The 24,260-nt window shown below is 27.5% G+C and overlaps 1 protein-coding gene across 2 annotated transcripts; it reads left to right on the plus strand.

Moving 5' to 3' along the window:
• The first annotated feature begins 4,397 nt into the window (after positions 1-4,397).
• On the plus strand, positions 4,398-23,878 carry LOC145001654 (auxin-responsive protein IAA28-like). 2 transcript variants are annotated; one of them, XM_078961008.1, is made up of 5 exons: positions 4,398-4,506; positions 4,596-4,784; positions 15,363-15,643; positions 23,350-23,491; positions 23,593-23,878. In XM_078961008.1, the coding sequence occupies exons 1-5, from the start codon at positions 4,490-4,492 to the stop codon at positions 23,660-23,662; spliced, it is 699 nt and encodes a 232-aa protein (XP_078817134.1). In that variant the 5' UTR covers positions 4,398-4,489; the 3' UTR covers positions 23,663-23,878. The 2 variants fall into 2 exon arrangements, with proteins under 2 accessions (XP_078817134.1, XP_078817135.1); XM_078961009.1 differs by having other exon boundaries at positions 4,406-4,784; positions 23,593-23,877.
• Positions 23,879-24,260: the final 382 nt, after the last annotated feature.

Consider the following 24,260-nt stretch of genomic DNA (forward strand, 5'->3'; position numbering starts at 1 on the left):
TAGTGTTATGGTTTGAATGTTTAAAGATTGGTGAATATTTCACAAAACAATATTATGGTTGAACAATAGTTATGTTTTAAATGATAATACATGTATTTTTGTAGTTTATGTTGTGTAATGGTAGTAATATCTTTTATATATTAGACGAGTTTAAAATTAAAGTCTCTATGTAAAAAATTTCAGCAGAATAATATTGTATGTTTTATGTTATAATAAGTATACATACATATATATATATATATATATATATATATATATATATATAATATTCTAATAGAATAATTTTATATATTGTTTGTTATCGTGAATTGATGTTTATGTCTTTTTTAGAATTTAAGTCACTATTCAAAGGAAATTTTATAAGTAGAGTGTATGATGGTCAAAATCATTAAAATGTTGTAGTTTATGATGTATGATGTTGATAATCTAATAAAATAAAGTTATAGATTTTTATAATCTATATGTAGAATATTTTAATAGAATAACATTCTGTGACATTCTAAGTTATATGCAAGATATTCTAATACAACAATGCCTAATTAAATTTTGGCTTTTTTAATAATCAATGATATGATATTAATCTAGTTATTAAAAATAATCAATATTTTTATAATGTCTTGTTAATATATATAATATTATGAAGTTATAATATTATGAAATTTAAGTGTACTATTCTAAAATTATGTTGTACTTGTATAATTGACTTACATTATGTAAGATTCTAATATTATATGTAATATTATGAAATATTCTGAATTTACAATTTATAGTGTTAAAGGAATATATAGAATAGTCTACAGAAAAAAATTAATTTATAGAAAAGAAAAGTTTATAATGTTAATATGTAATAATATGAAAGATTGTAATATGATGTAATATTATATTGTAAGATAAAATATTCTAATTCATACCATCATTCCCTTCAAGTGTGTAGGGAACCAAAAAATATGTAGGAACGTAGACTAATAAACTTTTTAAACCAATGAGAAACATATAAGTTTATAAAGTGAAATGAATACTTTTAGGATAAATATCAAACTTTTCTTTGGAAGTTGAAACGTATTCTAAAAACCTCATAGATTAAAAACCAAATTTCAAGTTTGTATTATAAAAAAATATATCACAAGGTTACAATATTTAATAATATGTTGTTAATTGATATGCAATATTATGAAATTGTATGGAATATTCCGATATTAAAGTGTAATATTCTAAATTTTGTTATAAAATATAATATGAACTTATATTACATAAGATTCTAATGTTATATTTAATATTCTGAATATACATAACATTCTAATAAAATAATTTAATTAGGTTGTCTATATTCAAGTTACAACTTAATATTCTTATAGAATAATGCTATAGGTTGTTTGTATATGTAGAACATTCTAAATAGAATGTAACACTAAATAATTATATGAACATCAAATATCAAACTAGAATGTAACAATATATATGTAAGAAAATTAAAAAAATGCACAGTTTATCTGCAAATACCAATGTAAAAGTAAAAACTTAGAATATATTATTAATTTGTTATCATTTTATTCAATTACCTCAAATACATCACTTGAAACCAAACAAGAAAAAAAATATAAGCAAATTTACAACACCTCACTACATAGAATGAGACTCTCCAGAAAATTATTATTGAGCCACATTCTCTACAGTTCCATTCAAGACTTACCTAAAAATTTGTAATGATAGAAAACATGAAAGTTTTAGCTAATTTCAAAATTATATGTACCACTTTACACCGTGACATGGGTTTGATGGGTATTAAGATATATATCTGCTGCAATAACAATGTTTAAAGTTGCACAAATGTAGAGAACAATTTCTTTAAGAGAGAAATAAAGAGAGTTCATAGAGTAAATTAAACCAACGTCCTCATAACAGATTCGATTCTAAAGATGAACCAAGTCCTCATCATCCATCAACTTCTTAGTTACTTTAACTCTATATGGACCAAACACCATTGAAACCAACATGTCAATATGTTTCTTGAAGTTCTCATCATTAATTAATGGTAGAAAGATATGGATGGTATGCTTCTTCTAACATATGCATTGAACATTTGCATCGATAACAGTTGTATGTCCTTCAATCACTGACAAAAAGAAGAAGTACACCAGCTATCACTAAGTTAAGAAAAATCATCTTGGAATTTTGGGGTCAATATCATTAAACAGTAAAGTTTAAGGGTGGGAAGGAAGGAGTGATATATCAGACTCTACATCAAACTCTTTATTCATTATCTTGGAATTTTGGGGTCAATATCATTAAACAGTAAAGTTTAAGGTTGGGAAGGAAGGAGTGATATATCAGACTCTACATCAAACTCTTTATTCATTCAAGACTTTCATCAAACAGGTAGAGTGCATGTATATTGTAAGAGAATTGGCTCAAGAACAACAATAGTTATGTACATACCTCATTGATTTTATAGAATGAGCACAAAATAACTCGAAGATACATTGTTTTTTCTTGCTTCTCATCATTTAACATGTGCTCAAATGCACAGAAAAAAACCAAAAGCTTGAAATTAATAATCGATGGCTGAAATCAAATACTTGAAATGATAATAGATTTAAGATGAAGTTAAATTGATAAAACACCTGACTTGAGAGTAAAACTCGAAGCATCAATCTAATGGAAATCGATATCAGCTGATGACTGATTACCAATATTGATGAATGGTTAAAAATCGTAGATTTGAAATTAAATTGAAGCTTGAAGTTGTTGATTATCATTATTTTAGTTACGATTCCATTAAATGAAGGGGACAACTTTCTATGAAGGATTGGTAAAACTTGGTTGCGATTGAGAAATCATCAAACGAAAAAGGGGGACGACTTCTCTATTACGATTAATGTCTTGGTAGAAGAATCAAGGCAAATAAGCTCGAAAAACACAAAAATTATAGATGTAGAAGAATGTAGAACATGATTCACCAAAGTCACTCAGATTATCAATTGTAGATGTAGAAGAATGAAGAACATGAACTCGAAAAACACAAAAATTACGACTTTAAAAGCTATGATTTAGCATTATTCGATCAATGTCAAACTCAAATCGATTATCAGTTGAAAGAATATAAAATTGGAGATAGAAAATCGACCTGATTGAATTGAAGAACAATGAATATTGATCCAACGAATATCTTGGTAGAAGAATCGAAGCAGTTGAGATAATTTCTTGATGGCGTGAAGACACTAACATTATATCAGATATGAATTTAACCTAGTGACTAATCTACCCTTAATTAACTAATCAGTCAGATTAATTAGTGTTAATCCGTTTTTCTTATGAGCCACAAGATTAGTTTTGATCGAAGGCTAAGATTTGATCCCCATGTCTCACAAAATATAAGTGGTCTCAAATGAACCTATATATATATATATATATATATATATATATATATATATATATATATATATATATATATATATATATATATATATATATATATATATATATATATATGGGCGTAGCTACATACACTTAAGGTAGGTCCTAGGACCTACCTTTTTTCTTTTTTAATACAAAAATTCTATATAAAAAAACATAAGGAACTACCTTATTTTTGCCAAAAGACCTACATTTTCATATTTTTTTTTCCATTTCATTTATATAAGGAACCACATTGATTTTGGTTCTAGATTCGTCACTATATATATATATATATATATATATATATATATATATATATATATATATATATATATATATATATATATATATATATATATATATATATATACAAGTAGGTTCGTACGAAAACATAAATATCTTGCGAAAACGCGAAAACAGATTTTATCTTATAAAAACCAAACACAAGTACTATAAAAATTAAATTTATTAGCAATAAATTAAATATAATAAGTTTACATTTGATTGTGTTATGATAATATAGATTTAAAGACGGTTTCATCAACTATTTGTTTTTTCACATCCTTGACCACTTTTAAATTCATGTTTTATAATAAAAATGTCAAAAATCATGCTTTGCTAATATAAAACAATTTCTTATGTATAATCGATTATCATCATGTAGTTCAAAGTTTGGATGGATTATTGTCCAAAATATAAGGTTGAGGTGACACAATATCATAGTTTTTTCTTGTTTTCACGTTTTCGCAAATTATTTGCATTTTCGCATGAACCCTCCTATATATATATATATATATATATATATATATATATATATATATATATATATATATATATATATATATATATATATATATATATATATATATATATATATATATATATATATATGTGTGATTGAGAGTTTTTTTTTTTTTTTTTTGCACCAACCATAAACATGCGGAAGTCTCTTTTATGCTCCTTTTAAAGCATGAGCACCTTCTTGCTTTTCCACAAAAGCGAATAAATATCTCATGTGACGGCATTCTTCTTTCTTGTCATTCATTACCATTAAATTATCGTTAGTTGCTTTTGTGGGTATAGAGTTCTTTCTATGCTCATCCCTCTTTGGTTAGTGTTAGTTATCGTCTGGTAACAATATTTCGTTTTCTTTTAAGTTCCTTTTGTTTCAAAATTTCCGACAATATCAAGCCTTCTAGGTATATTTCCTTGAAAATACAAATGGAAGGATACCCTAAACTGAATAAGGTGATGATCAAAGAAGCTTGTGAGAAGACAAGGCTTGAACTAAGGCTATCTCCTCCAGGAGATGGCCGTTACTCCATTGGTACAACTCATCCCACTAATAGTTCATCAAACACACTCATGTTTAAAAGCTCGAGTAAAAGGTATCCCCTAATCTATTCAGAAAACTTTTTTGGGGATCTTTATTTCATATCATTCACGTACTTTCACATGATCATATAATTATATCATGCACAATTTACATTAGTTTATATGAAATTTTGTATATCGATTGTTCGTAGTTTCTTACTTTCTTTCTTTTCTAAATTCTTGAAACCCGGTATTGAGGAATGAAGTTTTATTATCCATCCCCTTAGTGATAGGGGTGGCACACCGGCACCCAAGTATTAGTTTGGATTCAATATATTTAAGTTGTATTCGAAAAGTTTAAATTGCCTAAATATCTCCTTTTTCATTTTGTGGGTAGTTGTTTCATTTCTAAATATAATTCATAAGCATTTCTCTCATAGCATATAAATAAATTCTAGAAAAACCGAAAAGTTTAAGTGTCAAAAAAGATAGATACCGTCAAAAGATATATATATATATATATATATATATATATATATATATATATATATATATATATATATATATATATATATATAGGGTTAGGTTCATTTGAGACCACCTATATTTTGTGAGACCGTGAAATGCATTTTTTGATTTTTTTTTTTCCTATTTTTTTTTAGTTAATTCATGTTCCGAAAATAATATTTAAAAAAAGAATTTTTTGATTTTTCCATTTATTTTGCATTTTAAAATTATTTTTAGAATATGTACAGTGTAATATTCTATTTAGAATATTTCACGTATTTTTCAAAAAAAATAGAATTTATTTTATTTTTTTTTTATTTTTTTTAGTTAATTCAAGTTCCGAAAATAATATTTAAAATTTTTTTTTTAGATTTTTCCATTTATTTTGTATTTTAAAATTATTTTTTAGAATATGTCAGTGTAATATTCTATTTAGAATATTTCACGTATTTTTTCAAAAAAAAAAACGGAATTTTTTTTATTTTTTTTTTTATTTTTTTTTTATTTTTTTATATTTTTTTAGTTAATTCAAGTTCCGAAAATAATATTTAAAAAAAGAATTTTTGGATTTTTCCATTTATTTTGCATTTTAAAATTATTTTTAGATTTGGTCTCACGGTCTCACAAAATTAGAATGGTTTCAAATGAACATATATATATATATATATATATATATATATATATATATATATATATATATATATATATATATATATATATATATATAGACAAAACTGCAAAAATGGTCCCTGTGATATGCATTTTTTTGAGGTTTTAGTCAAAAAGCATAACTTTTTTGGTTTCGTGGTCCTTTTGACATAGTTTCATTGTGTTTTTTGTCCCTCCGAATTGTGAAATGACTGTAATACTCTTGGGGTATTTATTTTCCATTTTTATTTCATTTCTTTTTAATATATAATACTATTTTATTTATTTTAATAATTAAACAAATAAGAATGGGACCCACCTCTCTCTCTCTCTCTCTCTCTCTCTCTCTCTCTCTCTCTCTCTCCACCGAGACTACTCCCAAGCTCCAAGTTCTTCTACTTGAATAAGATTTGAGTTATGAATAATACCTAATTACTTCCTTATCATAACCTATAAAAAGATTTTCCACCTCTAACAAAACCTAGACACTAACTTCATGTTCAAATTCAACACACACATGCTTACACCTGTAAAAATGGAACCCATATCGATGGTGATGGTGGTGACTTGCGATGTTTCAGTTTTTCATCTTCCCCATCTCTAGATTTCAGTTCCTATTTCAACATCCCATATGAGAGCCAATCTAATTTTAATTTTGATTTCAATGACAAGGAGGTGGTGTAGGGCTCTCGAAAAAAATTAAAGGCCCCTGAATCGGAGACGATGTATTTGATTTCTTACCACTACCACAATTAATTGACCATAAATCGATCCTAAACTTTCATCTTTGTTCAACCTCAATGTCGATTCAGCCAATACAATACCAACGGAGGAGAAGTCAAGGATAAGTTTGAATCTATAGCCAAGTCCATCTTGTTTCTTGAACAAGGATCAGAAACCTAGAAATCCTTTCAAAAACCTTGAAATTCTGTTAACCAAATACAAATAAATTATGTGCGTATTCGATTTCGAAAAATAAGAAGCAAACACTAGAGAAATAAAGGAACAAAGCTTGCTCCAGTGGTGGCTGAGAAATCTCGAGGAAGAGAGGGGCAACCGATCTCTGGCGAGCCCTCCTTGGTTCTTTTGCTTTGGCGCTAGTAGCAACACACGAAGGGGGAGGAGACGATCTTTAGGGGTGTTTGGGTGGTGTTGCTCGACCGGAGGATGAAGGAGAAGGAAGCTTCCGTGGTCGACAACCTCTTCCTCGATGGTGAAGAAAAACGAGAAGGCATGACTAAAGGAAGGAAGTGAGTGTGTGTGTGTGTGTGAGAGAGAGAGAGAGAGAGAGGGAGAGAGAGAGAGAGCGAGAGAGAAGACAGGTGGGTCCCATTTGATTTGATTTAACATTTATATTTAAATAAAAGAAAAAAATAATTAAGTAAATAGAAAAAACAAATCAAAAGGGCAAAGTCGTCTTTTCAAGTTTATTGGGGACCAGTTTTACAATAAATCTAACTCAAAATGACCACAAATCCAAAAAGTTTGTGGTTTGAACCAAAACCTAAAAAAAATACATACCATAGGAACTATTTTTGCAATTATATATATATATATATATATATATATATATATATATATATATATATATATATATATATATATATATATATATATATATATATATATTGGTTTTCAAATAAAAGGTTAAAAATCATTTTAAATGTTTTTATTAAAGACATTTTAGACAATTCAAAACATTAATTAATTTTAAATGTAACATATGTTCTCCACTTTTTTTTCTTTACAATCGGGTGCTGCAATAAATCAAAAGAAGATTAATGTTTTGACTTAATTGTTTTATGATTATACAAAAAATATAAAAATAAAATATTTATAATTTAAAATCATCAAGTAACATCTTTACTGCCGGATAAAAGCTTGAATTAAGTAGCTTTTAAAAATTCTCAAAAAAGAAAAATAGTTGTAGCCTTCTGTAAATATCAGCTTTCTTGAAACCTCATATCAATAGACATATCACATCATAAATTTTTAATTATTTATTTTTAAGATGTAATCAAAGAAGCAGTTTTCAAACAAATTTTTTTTCTTTTTATTTTGTACTTTCCCTTTACGTGAGGAAAAAAAAAAGTTGCTTATGTTTATTTCTTAAAAGCAAATTTAGAAACAATTGGTAATTCATGGTTTTACTAATTTGATACTTAAAACTCTGGTTTACTATTAAAATTAACTTCTTTTACAACAAAAACCATATTAGAAAATAGAAATAAGAATTTAGAATATTATTTAAACAATTAATTCATTCGTTCACAATTTAATATAAAAATTTATTCAACTAAGTGGTTGAATAAAAAAGTATAGAGCATGGAGATAGATATAGAGCGAGCACTAAGCTTTTGAGAGAAAAAAATAGTCAAGAGAAGATAGCTCAAGATTGGAAACCATCAAATGTAGACCATTTACATTTTTGCATGCTCTAAAAATCATATATAAATCATATATGGATAAAAAAAAATCCGAATTTACAACTTAATATACTATTTCGTTTATAATTCATAGTAAAATACTAGTTTATAAATCTATTCACAGTTTAATATACTAATTAATTCGTCTATAATTTACAGTTTAAAATAATAGTTTAGATGCTCATTCACAACTTAAAAGACATAAAAGATTAGTTTATAAATATATTCACATTTTAATATACTTAATATATTAGTTCAAATACATATTCACAAATTAACATATTTAATTCATTGAGGCATTTCATTAAACACATTTGTACATCTGATTTAATAATAATTCTATCTTATCATTATCATATGAGATCCAACCAAAGAAAAAATACACAAAGATGGTGGTGGTACCATTGTTGGCCAACTTGAAGTGTATAGTAACCACAAGATGTACAACTGAAATATATCAAACACATCAGATTTGATGTAGATATGATGGTGTATCACCAAATATCAAATAGAAGAGATGAAGGCTAGGTGACAGGGTGTCAACAGAGCAACGGGCGGCAGAAACGGCGACGATTAACGTTGTCATTGTTAGAGCTTCTCAGATACTTCAAATCTTCAAATCTATTGTAGTTTACTTTTTTTCACTAGAGATCACATAGAAAGAGATGTAGTCAAGCTCATCTTGATTCCCTAAAGTGAAAAGGAAGCAACTATGGTGACCGTTGACGACGATAATGGTATTTGATTGTTTTAGATCTCAAATATGTCACATCTAATGCAGATCTAGTCGTTTGTGGCCGAATATCATGAAGAAAGAGATGGAGAACAACTCATTGTGTTTCACCGGAGCAAAGAGGTAGCGGCGACGGTTGTCGATGTTGATGTTCGACAATGGAGTTTTTACTCCAGATCTGATATCAGTACGGGTCAACGGAGTATTTGAAGTGAAATACATTGACGACTTGACATTTCGACGAGTGTAGGTGGTAGGTAACGGCGGCTGTAGGCGGAAGGTGGCGGCGACAGGTAGCTGAATTAGTGTTAGGGTTTATCTTCTTGGGAGAGTTTGAGAAATTTTTCTTGCAAAAAAAGTTTGGAAGGTGTTTGAAATGTTATTAATTTTTTAGCTATTTATCAACATTTAAAAAAATCAAATAATAAAATTAATGGTACTTAGGGTTTTTATTATTTTAGGGTTCTTATTTGAACTTTTCTCTCTCTTTCTATCTCTCTCTCTCTCTCTCTCTCTCTCTATATATATATATATATATATATATATATATATATATATATATATATACACACACACATAAGCTTATAACCTGTGGGAACCATAGGTATAAAATTAAAAAAACTTTCATATTAAAACTCAAAATTATTAATCAAATATTTTAAATAAATTATTAATTAAAATATCTTTTTTTAGTTATATAAAATTATAATTGTTGGTTTAAATAAATATGTGAAATTATATCATCTTATAATTTTTTATTTATTTTATTTTATTTTTTATTCTAATGTTAGTAATTTAATGTAATTAAAGTGAGAAATTTAAATTTTGAAATTTGAAATGGAGACATTAATAATTCATACGATATTAATTAGGAGGCCTAATAGGATGACCCATAACAAAAATATAATAAAACTATTTTTTTATTAAAATATGAATATATATATATATATATATATATATATATATATATATATATATATATATATATATATATATATATATGAAAATCAAAAGAAAATACAGAAAAAAAAAAAAAAAAAACCCCTAGAAACCCTATAAAATGCATAAAACAAATAATTTGAGATATCAATTTTTTTGACCTTACAGACCTAAAAATCGCAACTTTTTATTCAGAAGCGGAGAATAAAACTAAGAAAAAACATTAACAATTTTTTTATAAAAAAAAATTCAAATTATTTTTAACGAATTTGTATAAAATGTTGTAATTTTTAGGTTTGTAAATTCAAAAAATAAAGATTATATATTTTAAAGTATTTTTTTTTCTATGTATTCCTATTGATTTTATAGTTATTTAGGTTTTCAAAGTTTATATATATATATATATATATATATATATATATATATATATATATATATATATATATATATATATATATATATATATACACACACACACACAGAGACACACACAAACACAGGGTGTTCAATCGAATACATTTCTTATTATGAGAACATTTGAGAACAAGTTTGGACCATATAATTTTTTTTGTTAAAATTATAAAATAATATTCACGTAAATCACAAAATAGTTAAAAACAATTAAAATACTCACTAACCAACACCAATCACCATCAACGGCTACATTCTACAACCTACCACCACCTACTACTCACTACCACCCACCACCACCATCAACCCATCACCACCGACAAATCACCAGCCACCACTACCATCCACCCATCACCATCCGCCCACCACGACTACCTATCACCCATCACCCCAACATACAACCCATGACCACTACCCATCACCATGACCACAATCTGCCACCACCACCACCCACCACTTGCCACCCGCCACCACCACCTATCACCACTAACCCATCTATTACCCACCAAAACCACCACCGTCGCCACCGCAACCTAGCCACCACAACCCATCAATATCACGCGCCTCGACCACCCATCATGGCCACCCGCGACCACCACCTATCACCAATATCTACTTGCCACCATCACCCACCATCATTACCAACACCCACCACCACCACTGCCGCCAACCACCACCACCACCATTTATCACAACTACCCGCCTCCACAACCCATCACTACCATCTGCCATCATCAACCTACACACCACCACCACCATTACCATCACTCGCCACTACCATCCCCACCACTCACCACGACCAAGATCACCACCACCTACAACCATCCATCACCCGCCACCATTCACCACCATAACCACCAAACATCACCACACACCACCACCACCACCACCCACCACCTATCACCACCCATAACCACCAAGAACTAACTATCACCTATGACCCCCATTATCCATAACCCACCACCACCCATAGCCACAATCCACCACCCCTACCTCTACCATATCTACCATTCACCACACACAACCACCCATCTTTACCATACGACGGCCAACATCTACCTACAACCACCAACACCATATGTGATTAAATTCATATAATTGCATGTATGATTATATGTATTTAATCAAATGTAATTAAATACGTATAATTACTTATGATTATATGTATCTAATCACATATTATTTATATAAGCAATATTTGTTTTCATCTTTTCCATTCAATAATTTTTCTCATGTATTTAATCAAATATGATTATATGTATTTAATAACTTATGATTAATGTGAACAAAGATTTGTTTTTGTGTTTTTTATTCAATGGTTGTTGTCTTGTATATAATCACATACGATTATATGTATCTAATCACATATGATCTATATAAACAAGAATCTTCTCTGTCCATAAAATCATATGTGATTAGATACATATAATCATATGTGATTAGATGTATTTAATCACATATGATTAAAGTATACACAGAACAATTATGGAATAGAGAACACGATAATGAATCTTGTCCACATGAACCATATATGATTCAATGGTTGTTCTCCTGCATTTAAATATATATAATCACATAAATTATATGTGATTAAATACATATATTCACATGTGATTATATGTATGTAATCAAATATTAATGATATATATTCGTTTTTGAATTTTTTTAATTGAATAATTTTCACATGTATTTAATCACATACGACTAATAAGGACAAAGAACAACTTTTGAGTCAAGAACGCAAAAACAAATTTTGCTCACATATATCATATGTGATTTTATATATAATCACAATATGATAAAATACACGAGAAAAAATATTGAATCGAAAACGCAAAACGAATATTGTCTATATAAATCATATATGATTAGATACATATAATCTAATCACATATGATTATATAATGAGATCAAATATTGAATCGAGAAAGTGAACATGAATATTGTCCTCATAAATAATATGTGATTAGATACATATAATCACATGTGATTATATATACTTAATCAAATATAATTTATAAGGAAAATATTTATTTTCACTTTTTCGGCTTAATAGATGATCTCATGTATTTAATCACATGTGATTATATGTATTTAATCACATATGATTTATATGGACATGATTTAGTTTCATGTTTTTTGGATATATATAATCACATCTGATTAGATACATATAATCACATGTTATATAATCACATGTTATTATATGTATTTAATCATATATGATTTATATTGACAATATTCATTTTCATTTTTTCGATTCAATAGGTTATCTCGTTAGTTAGTCATATGTGGTTATATGTGGTTACTCACATATGATTTATATGGACAAGATGCATTTTCGTGTTCTCAATTCAGTAGTTGTTTCATATAATTAATTAAATGTGATTATATGTATTTAATCACATTTTTATTTATGTGGACGAAATTTTTTGACCATTAAAAATTGCTATCGACTAATAGTTTTTGTTTATTTATATATTTGAAATCGTCCAAAATTTTAAAAAGATCATACTTGGCACTTGATTTCAGAATGAATATTGCACTTGTAGAAAACTAGAAATCCAAAAAGGAACAAGAACCAAAGATAATGAATACTAATCCCAACTTTATATTAAAAATGTCTTGTTTTTCCTTTATCATCTTTCTTATTAAACACATTTCTAAATGTGTTATTAATAATTCTTTTTAAAGAATATATATCTAGTATTTAGAATGGAGGCTACCTCAAGACAGAAGGAACAAATATCTAAAGAAAGTTCAAAGCACAACTCATTATAAATACTGGTTGAAATCTTGGGGGTGTTTTCACATAGGCATTTTCTCGAGCACCTATAATACATTGTGCTTATCCCCACCCCCCTTCCTTTTTCCCATTTAGTATAACGTTAGATATTTCTTTCTTTTTACAAGTTCAATTCAGCAAATAAGATTATATATATATATATATATATATATATATATATATATATATATATATATATATATATATATATATATATATAAGATTAGTTTTTTTTACCATGTGTTTTCATATTAGACCTCTTAATTAATATGTTGTCACATGTCAATCTATTAGTTCTCTATTTTAAATTTATTAGACATCATCATTAATGTGATGCTATTTGTCAATGTATTTATTCTCTATTTTAAATTTTAAATTTATATTACTGTTTTCATTAATTTACAAATAAAAAATATTTAATATATATTAAAAATTAATTTTACATATTTATTTGAATCAACGATTATAATTTCATATAACTAATAAAACATCTTTTAGTTAATAATTTATTTAAAATAATTAATTAATAATTTTAAGTTTTTACTATAACAGTTTAATTAATTTTATAACCGTGGTTCTCATGGGTTATAACCTTGTGTGTGTGTGTGTGTGTGTGATATATATATATATATATATATATATATATATATATATATATATATATATATATATATAGAGAGAGAGAGAGAGAGAGAGAGTAAAGTGAATATACCTAAAAACCTTATATAAGCTTAGGTACCTAACCTCATCAAACTACGTCATTTTGCATTAAATTTAATTGCAATCATCCAAGATTCTTAAACTTCATCCCTAAACTTGATTTACATAAAAAAATTTGGAAATTCATCATTATATTTCTCCTACATCCTTTCATTTGTAGTGGTAGGATATGAAGCCCATCAGGTGGTATACGATAGAAAGACGTGATGTAAAAGAAAGATATTGTTGAAAGTCCAATGATTCTGGAGTAATCAAGTTATGTGGTTGAAGTTTAAGAACCTTAGGCAATTACAATGTAAATATGATACAAACCGATGTAATATTATGGAGTTAGGTACCTAAGCTTATATAAGGTTGTTAGGTATATTCACTTTACCCATATATATATATATATATATATATATATATATATATATATATATATATATATATATGATTAAGGATATGGAAATGAATACAAACTCCTATAATTATGCGTTAAACAAGTATCAAATTTAGCCATCTTGAAAACAATTTTAAAAAAGTCAGATGGCCCAAGGATCGATCACTTGCTTAAGAAATTCATTCAGCCAAGCATTGATGAATGATTTGTTCCTCCATAGAAGAAATCAGATAAGAGAAAATACCATTGATTGACTATTTGGAGTTGGCGGTGGTGACAATTGAATTCGAGTGTAGAAGGTCTCACTGGTACTTGTATCTACATTTACACCATCAAACACATCTGGATCTTTAGGTGGAGGAGCAAAACCATCGATTTTATAGCCAAACCATTAAGAATCGAGGTTATAGAAGTAAATCGTTGGTTCGGTATATGTGCAACTTAATTCAAGGTTGTTATACATTATTCGAACCAGAAGGAACAAACTTCACATGCAAGGAATCGATATCGGGAAATTAGACCAGATCGGGAATGCCTTTCAATAGAGAGGAGAAGTTGGAAAAACAAGAAGCAGTAGCATCTGTACTTGTTGATACTGGTGGTGGTAGACCACAACATTGTCACCAGAATTGGTAATGGCTAAGGAAGAGGAGAGGTGAGGATATGGTATCTAATGACGGCAAGCGGAAGGAGGAGGCGAATAAGAAGATCCAGAGAATGCTAGGAGGAGACCGTCCAGTAGTTCTGAGGGAATTATGGTTGTTTCAACGATGTTGGTTCTAGCGGCGTTAAGTGGTTCTAGTTGTAGTAAAGGAAAAACAATGGTATTTTATCTTCCAGATGTGAGAGAGAGAGAGAGAGAGAGAGAGAATGTGTGTAAAATAGGGATAAATTTATTTTTTATAAAAGTAAATCAGATATTATTCTCATTCAAACTGAGTTGCTAAATTTTTCTCAAATGCTCTCAATATAATAATTGTGTGTGTATATATGCAAAACTATATATCTCATAGTGAATGATTCATGTGGGTCTTATTAAAAGTTTTATGTTTCAAACGTAAAGAAACTTTGTGTGTTATCTATTAAGATTAAATTTTGTAGGGTTGCACAGCTGCCGACAGTTGTAGGATGGCCGCCGGTGAGATCATCAAGAAAGAACATTATGACATCTAGCTACTCCATCAAGGTATCATCTGTGAATGAAAAAGCTCCTATAGATAGAAGTGGTGGCAAGAAACTTAGTTCAGATCATGAAACTAGTTTATATGTGAAGATTAATATGGATGGAGTTGTGATCGGAAGAAAGGTTGACCTCAAAGCGTACGATAATTATCAAAGTCTCTCCTCAGCTGTTGATGAACTCTTCAGAGGACACTTGACAGGTAGTACAACTACTAGTTTATTACCGAAACGACGGTTACAAAATTAATTAAACTTTTATAGTGAAAACTCAAAATTATTAACCAAATATTTTAAATAAATTATTAATTAAAAGATATTTTTTTTAGTTATATAAAATTATAATTTTAATTTAAATAAATATATAAATTTTATCATCTTATAATTTGTATTAATTTTATTGTAATGTTATTAATTTAATATAATTAGAGTGAGAAATTTAAAATTAAGAATTAATATGTTAATAAATGACATGCATTAATTAGGAAAACTAATAGGATGATACATATCAAAAGTAGAATAAAATATTATTTATTAAAAGGCCTAATAAGATGATACATGTCAAAAAGAGATTAAAGTTATTCTTTTATTAGAATAGGAAGATATATATATATATATATATATATATATATATATATATATATATATATATATATATATATATATATATATATATATATTGTACACTGCTATTTTTTGAGAATCAATAAGAGATATATTGTTCGGTAATTTGAATATTTTCAACCTCACATAAATATTTTTGTTATCATATATTCTAACTAATTGCTATCCATTGTTGTTCTCACGCATCGTTGTCTATTCATGATCCTTCTTACAAAATACTATTATCAAAAAAATATTCTGTCAGAATGAAAATGATAAAAAAGAAGTTTATATTATCAGTATAGATTATTTAATTAGTAACAATAAATGATAATAACAATAGTTACCTAAGACTGAATTTATTAAGATTATCAAACAACATATTCTTTTAATCATTCTTACATAATAGCATTGTTCGCATATGTCCGCACAATATATATTCATTCGTATATGCACCTAACTCTCTCTCTCTCTCTCTCAATATATATATATATATATATATATATATATATATATATATATATATATATATATATATATATATGGAAGGGTTATATGAAAAACAAAAAATCCCTAAAAATCATAAAAATGTATAAACAAATGCCTATACATCACAAACCTTTTTTTTGACTTTACACATGAAAAAATGGCAGCTTTTTTTAAAATTTCGTTGAAAAAAAAATAAAAAAATCAATTTATTTTTTAATAAAAAAAATTTCAAAAAAAATTTCAACGATTTTGTGTTAAAATGTGCGATTTTTTCAAAAAAAAAGTTTTGTGATCTCAAAGTAGTTTTTAATGTATTTTTATGATTTTTAGGGTTTTTTGTTTTCTATAGAACCGAAACCTCTTTCTCTCTCTCTCTCTCTCTCTCTCTCTATATATATATATATATATATATATATATATATATATATATATATATATATATATATAAATTACAAAAATTACAAAAATGGTCCTTGTGGTTTGTCAAAAATCACAAAGTCAGTTCCTGCTAATTTTTTTTGATATAAATGGTTCTTAAACTTGCAAGGATGTCCCTTTTTACTAACTCTGTTAGTATTCAGTCGTTAGAAACTGAATTCGTAATATTTGGTAAATTATACGGGTCATTTTTGTAATTCCTCTTAAAATTATAAAAATGGTACCTGTGGTTTGCCAAAAGTCACATAGTCAATCCCTGCTAATTTTTTTTTGATGTAAATGGTACTTGTGGTTTGGAAAACTTGCACAGATAGCCCTTTTGCGGACTGAATTCTTAAGGGCGTTTTTGTCTTTTCAAGTATAAAGAGACTAAATCCGTACCATTTGTTAAATCATAAGGGTCATTTTTGTAAATCCTCTTAAAATAATGAAAATGCTAGGAAATGAGGAAACCACGAGAGGAGGACTCGAACTTGAGACCTCCATCGTAATTACATTAACAATAATAAATAATTAAAAACATATTTTTACAATATATATATATATATATATATATATATATATATATATATATATATATATATATATATATTTTGTATTGTAAGAAAAATATTAGACCAAGTTTTTTTTAAGTATTTGTTTTACTTAAAATAAATTTTTTAATTTATATAAAAAATACGTATTCGCATAATACCTATTATATTTCTATGATCCTAAAACATACTTTTACCATTTTCATATAAAAATATTGTTTTTTTCTTTCACATAGAAAAACAATTTTTTTACGTATTTATTTTATGGAAAATATGTTTTTTTTATATATTTAAAAAATACATTTTCGTATAAAAGGTTATAATATTGTTATAATTTCAAAATATATTTTTAAATACATGAAAACATAATAACATATTATACAAAAATGTAATCCTAAAAAATGAGTAATTTTTTTGTATATATTTATTTTATGTGAAGTATGTTTTTTATGTATTTAAAAAATACGTTTTCATATAATACGTTATTACGTTGTTAAATTTCCTAAAATATATTTTTATGTTATCTTAACATCTTTAGTTGATTTAAAACGAATATTCAAGTATTTTTTTTAAGTTATGTTTTTATGTAAAAAAATATTTGTAGTTTTGCTTTAAACCAATTAAAGACGTTATCATAAAGTAAAAGTATATTATAAGATTATAACAACATAATAACGTATTATACAAAAACGTATTTTTTAAATACATAAAAAAAAATTATTTTACGTAAAATAAAGACAAAACTGAAAATTTAGTCCTTATGGTTTATAAAAATCTTTGGATAGGATCCAAAAATTTTTTAACTTGCATGGCAAGTCCAAAATCAAAACATTTCCACGATTTTAGTCCAAAAAAACCTGAAAAGACGATTATGCCCTTTTATTTTCTTTTTTGTATTTTATATATTTATTTAATACCTTTGTTAATTAAAAAATAAAGAAAAATGAAAAAATTATCCCCCACCCAACCCATCTCTCTCTCTCTCTCTCATCTGGGTTTGTCATTGTTAACACCCAAGAATATCTTTATAGTCAAGAACAAACATCTTGATTAACAAATACACACATCAGTTTTCTGATTTTATTCTCCAAAACACACAAACATTCAAATACACTTTCAACATGGAAGGTAAAATTAACCACTATCGTTCGCCACTGTCACTACCGACTATCATCAACGTCCGCCATCCTTCTCGCTTTGTCTGCCTAACGTCTTCTTCTCCCATTCTATCTCTCTGTACTTTGCCAAGTACACCTTCAAATCAATTGATGCTTCTCAAATTCATCCAAATCAAAATACAGAGAATGTTAAATCTGCCTCAAACGAAAGTGTTTCTGGGTTTGTTGGTTGAATTACATTTGCTTCGATGAGAAAACACGAACCTCCATCCATCAAGCACAATGTTCCTCCATAGAATTGGGCATGAAAACCCTGAAATTCGACCTTTAAAACCCAGAAAATACACATTTAAAGATATTCATGTTCATCATCTGAAATTGGACCTTGAAACCCATGAAATAGGACCTTTACACCCTTAAAATCGGAACTTGAAAACCCTAAAATTGGAATATATAAAATCAAATTGTTAGTCTTACCTTCATCAGATGGGAACGTGTGTACAAAGGAAGACGCAGATGCTCAGGAGTTGGGTTATGCTCTTCGACAATAATTCATTGATTAGTTGTCACGGGGAAAAGAAAATGGCAGAAGGGGCAGGTTTAGTGTGGTGATGGTTGAAGGCGGCATCGATATCAAAAATTATTTGGGGATAAGATGGAGAACAGGGGAGAAGCTACAGAGGGATGAAATGGACATGAGGTGATAATCGGTGGTAGTTGTGGTGTTGTCGGAAAAATAGAGGTGTATATGAATGGAGATGTTGAGGAATGGGGTTGAGACCAAATTCGATTGGGAAGAGAGAGAGAGAGAGAGAGAGAGAGAGAGAGAGAGAGAGAGAGAGAGAGAGCATTTTTTATTTTCAATTAAAGTATGAAAATAAATATGGAAAAATACAAAAAAAAAAAAATTAGAAGGGCAAAACGGTCCTTTCAAGTGCTTCATGGACCAAATTCACAGGAAATTCATGATTTTGGGACCATATTCACTGGAAATTTCTGATTTTGGACCATCCATGCAAGTTGAAAACTTTTTGGACCCTATCCAAAGTTTTTTGAATACCACGGAGACCAATTTTGCAGTTTTGTCTAAAATAAATACGTAAAAAAAACATATAAACTCATTTTAAAATTCATTTTTTCTTCAATACGTAAAAGTACAATTTGTTTATTAAAAAAATATATAATTTTTTTTATTTATTTTGTTATTTATCTATTTTTTTGTGATTTTAGGTAATATAATTTATTTTTCAGAAATATAATCCAAGTTTGGATGCAACTTAGTGGTATAAGGCGTATGTAGATTTGGTATTAGGGAAGGAGGTCCCAAGTTCGAGTCATCCAGCGTTGATTTAAATTATTTTTAGACGACAGACGAAAATACCCTTATGAATTCAGTTCCTAACGGATGAATACTAACGACGTTAGTAAAAAGGGCATCTGTGCAAGTTTTTCAAACCACAACGACCATTTATATAAAAAAAAATAATAAAGACTAACTTTGTGACTTTTGGCAAACAATAGGGACCATTTTTGTAAATTTATCTTTTTTATTACTTTTCTATTTTTTTTTTTAATTTTTTATTATTATTTTTTGTTTTTTTTCTTTTGTCTTTAAATACTTTTACTACATAGTTGAAGATAGGTGAAAATACTAGTGTTTTTCTTTATTTTTGTTTTTATTTTATGATTTATTTTTTATTTTTTAAATTAAATATCGGTTTGAGTTTTTAATGTTTAACAATTATAAAATTTTAAATAAGAAGAATATTAAAGATCATAAAAATTTTCGTTCTATTTTTTCTTAATCATATTATTTTTAGATCCTAAAATTTTACATTAAATTATTTTGAATAATACTATTTTGAATCATATGATTTTGAATCAATAATATATTCAATTAAATATAATTTTTTGTTCAAAGAAAAATTATGGATCATTATATATTTTGATTTTTTTAAATTTTGAATCATATAAAATATAATTAATGATTATACAATATTTGATCCTAAGTTTTTTTAGATCATAAAAAAAAATTAAAGATTATAAACAAGTTGAATTAAAAGTTTTGTGACTCATAAATATCTTGTATCATCACATTTTGGATCATTTGCGGTATATAAGCAAATAGCACTACCCCCTTCTTCTATTATCATATTATGTAAAATAACACAAGCAGTCAACACCGTCCTTAATTTTTCTCTATCCCATTTTCGTGCTGGATGTTTGATTATGTGTCACTTTTGTTTGAAGACTCCAAACGTCCGTTCTACATTCTTCCTTGCAGATTCTTGTGCCAACTTGAACATTTTTCGTTTATCGTCGACTGGAAATGTGTATGACTTGAAAAATGTAGCGTATTCTGGATATATCCCATTACCTAGGTAATACCCATATTTGTATTCATTTTCATTGACAACATATGGCATTTATTTTGCTTTACCATGTAACATATCGTTAAATATCGGAGACGCTTGGAGCACATTCATGTCATTGTTTGACCCAACCATACCAAAGAATGCATGCCAAAACCATAGGTCATTTGAAACAACCGCCTCCAAAATAACAGTCGGCACCCCATGATCACTTAGCGTGAACTCGCCACGCCACGCGTTAGGGTAATTTGCCCACTCCCAATATATACAATCAATGATATCAAGCATCCCTGGAAAGTCATGCTTAGCTTGATGTGCGATATACAATTGTTCGACATCGCTTTTAGTCGAATGTCGCACGTATATGTCACGATAAAGCTCTATGACATACTCACAAAATAGATATGTATACTTTGGGCCCATCCTTTCAGACATTTTCAGAGAATCATCTGATGCGTCTGCAGCGATGACGTATGCCTATTGTCTAAGAGTGGTCGTACATTTTTGTATCGTAGTAAAATCGCGTTTACCTCTAGCATCCCACCGTAATTGGAAAAATTCATAATTACGTGCCAAATCTCTAGCTATACATAAAAATAAATTTTTGCTAATACGAAAACTTTTTTTCGAATTTCGATAGATCATATAAATTATCAACGGAAAAACAATCACATACCAAAAGTTCATGTGCCGCCTCATGATCCCGGTTGATCCATTTTCTATACTTCTTCTCGGCGTTTGAACTTTCGCCCCTCTCACGTATCATATCTTCTGCCGAGGACAACAACGTATACAAAATCAAATCTTCATCAGAATCGTTATCATCGGATGACAAAGCAAGCTGAGGTGGAAAATTATCCATTTCTTGGTTTAATGTGTGTGTTAGTTTTGAAAAAATGTGAGTGTGGTTTAATGGAATTTATATGAAAAATGAACGTATATATAGGAGAGAATTTGAAAAAGTAATAAAAAGTTTTTTTTATTTAATAGTCAAACGGTCCGAAATAAGTATATATAACGTTCGAAATTGAATTGGCCAATCAAAGATCTCGTCTTCACCCGCCTTCCGCCTCACGCCACACGCAATCCACCGGACTTGGAGGCGGTGGTCACGCGTGGAGAGGCATGCCACCTTAGTCCAAGACGCGTGACATTACCCCCATACCGCCTAAGAATGAAAAAAATGTTTAGTTACAAATTTAAACCTCATATTTTATGAATGGTACTTGCATTTTTTACATATTTTTCAGAATTACCCATTCAGATCTTATCACTTGATTATTTTTTCAGAAAATATCTTAACCTTCAATTTTTTCAAACTAGCGTTAATAGGTTGTCATCGTAGTTTTCTCAGTTTTAGAGTATTCATTAGTTTATATATATATATATATATATATATATATATATATATATATATATATATATATAGGGTTAGGTTAATGTGAGACGGTTTAATTTTGTGAGACCGTGAAACGCATTTTTTTATTATTTTTTATTTTATTTTTATTTTTTTTAGTTAATTCAAGTTCCGAAAATAATATTTAAAAAAAGAATGTTTTGATTTTTCCATTTATTTTGCATTTTAAAATTATTTTTAGAATATGTACAGTGTAATATTCTATTTAGAATATTTCACGTATTTTTAAAAAAAAAATAGGATTTTTTTTATTTTTTTTTAGTTAACTCAAGTTCCGAAAATAATATTTAAAAAAAGAATTTTTATATTTTTCTATTTATTTTGCATTTTAAAATTATTTTTTAGAATATATCAGTGTTATATTCTATTTAGAATATTTCACGTATTTTTGAAAAAAAAAACGGGATTTTATTTATTTATTTATTTTTTAGTTAATTCAAGTTCCGAAAATAATATTTAAAAAAAGAATTTTTGGATTTTTCTATTTATTTTGCATTTTAAAATTATTTTTAAATTTGGTATCACAGTCTCACAAAATTAGAATGGTCTCAATTGAACCTGAATATATATATATATATATATATATATATATATATATATATATATATATATATATATATATATATATATATATATATATATATATATATATGGATAAAGTTTAAGAACCTTGCATGATTGCAATGAAAATTTAATGCAAAATGACCTAGTTTGATGAGGTTAGGTACCTAAGCTTATATAAGGTTGTTAGGTATATTCACTTTACCCTATATATATATATATATATATATATATATATATATATATATATATATATATATATATATATATATATATATATATATATATATATATATATATATATATATATATATATATATATATATATATATATATATATATATATATATGAAAATGGAGTGAATATTTTGTATGTAGCTCGAGGAGATGCTTCTTCCAGTATAACGAATAAGCAAAAAGACGCAACAACAGTAGGATTGCTGGAAGGAAACGGAGAGTTCACCCTAGTTTACGAGGATAATGAAGGAGATAGAATTCTTGTTGGCGATGTTCCTTGGGAGTAAGAATAGTTGTTTTTTTTTTGGCTTTTATTTAACCTTTTAATGTGACTTGCGGCCTAGAAATGATTTACTAATATGATCGATAAACATTTTTGTGCAGCATGTTTATATGTTCGGCAAAGAGGCTTCGTGTGTTGAAAACAAGTGAATTGTCTGCTTTCCATCTATAGAAGGATAGATCACAAGTAATCAACAAAACATCAATCTATTAATATATTATTCAGTTTTGTCAGATTAAAAAATTGTTAAAAAATGGTTTATATAGTTAAAGTTCTCATTTTTGTCGAAAAATCGAAACAAAATAGTGCTAGTTAATGTGTTAATGTGTATTCGAGTTGTTGATATTTGCCCTTATTTAGTTGCATGTAAATGGGAGGGCATGTCAAGTCTTAAAATGAAATGTTTTGTTCAAACTTATTGTTCCTATCATCGTGAGCCACTTTAGTTTGACAAATTTCCAAAAATAATGAAAACCAAACTCAAGATTCAAAAACACCCAAAATAATCGGATTTTCAAAAAAACTAAATTACTGAATTGTTCTTATGGTTCGGTTAATCTGCACGTTTGGTACCTGAATTCTTTTTGTTAACTCAGACGGTCCTTAAAATGTAATTTTGTTGTGCATTTGGCGTCTATCATATCTAAAAAGACACCCAAAAAGACTGTATTGCGATTTTTGTACCTTTTTCATTTGTTGATTATTTATTAAAAACAAACAAGTCTCACCCCTTACTCATGCTCGATTACCATCATCTCTCTCTCTCTCT

Source organism: Lactuca saligna, chromosome 6 (assembly GCF_052625555.1).
Source record: "Lactuca saligna cultivar CGN05327 chromosome 6, ASM5262555v1, whole genome shotgun sequence".
NCBI lineage: Eukaryota > Viridiplantae > Streptophyta > Magnoliopsida > Asterales > Asteraceae > Lactuca > Lactuca saligna.

What these genes read in the sequence shown, in the direction of transcription:
- LOC145001654 (XM_078961008.1), top strand. An exon ending in TTTAAAAGCTCGAGTAAAAG is followed by an intron (nt 4,785 to 15,362) that starts GTATCCCCTAAT and finishes TAAATTTTGTAG; the next exon opens with GGTTGCACAGCTGCCGACAG. An exon ending in GTTGGCGATGTTCCTTGGGA is followed by an intron (nt 23,492 to 23,592) that starts GTAAGAATAGTT and finishes ATTTTTGTGCAG; the next exon opens with CATGTTTATATGTTCGGCAA.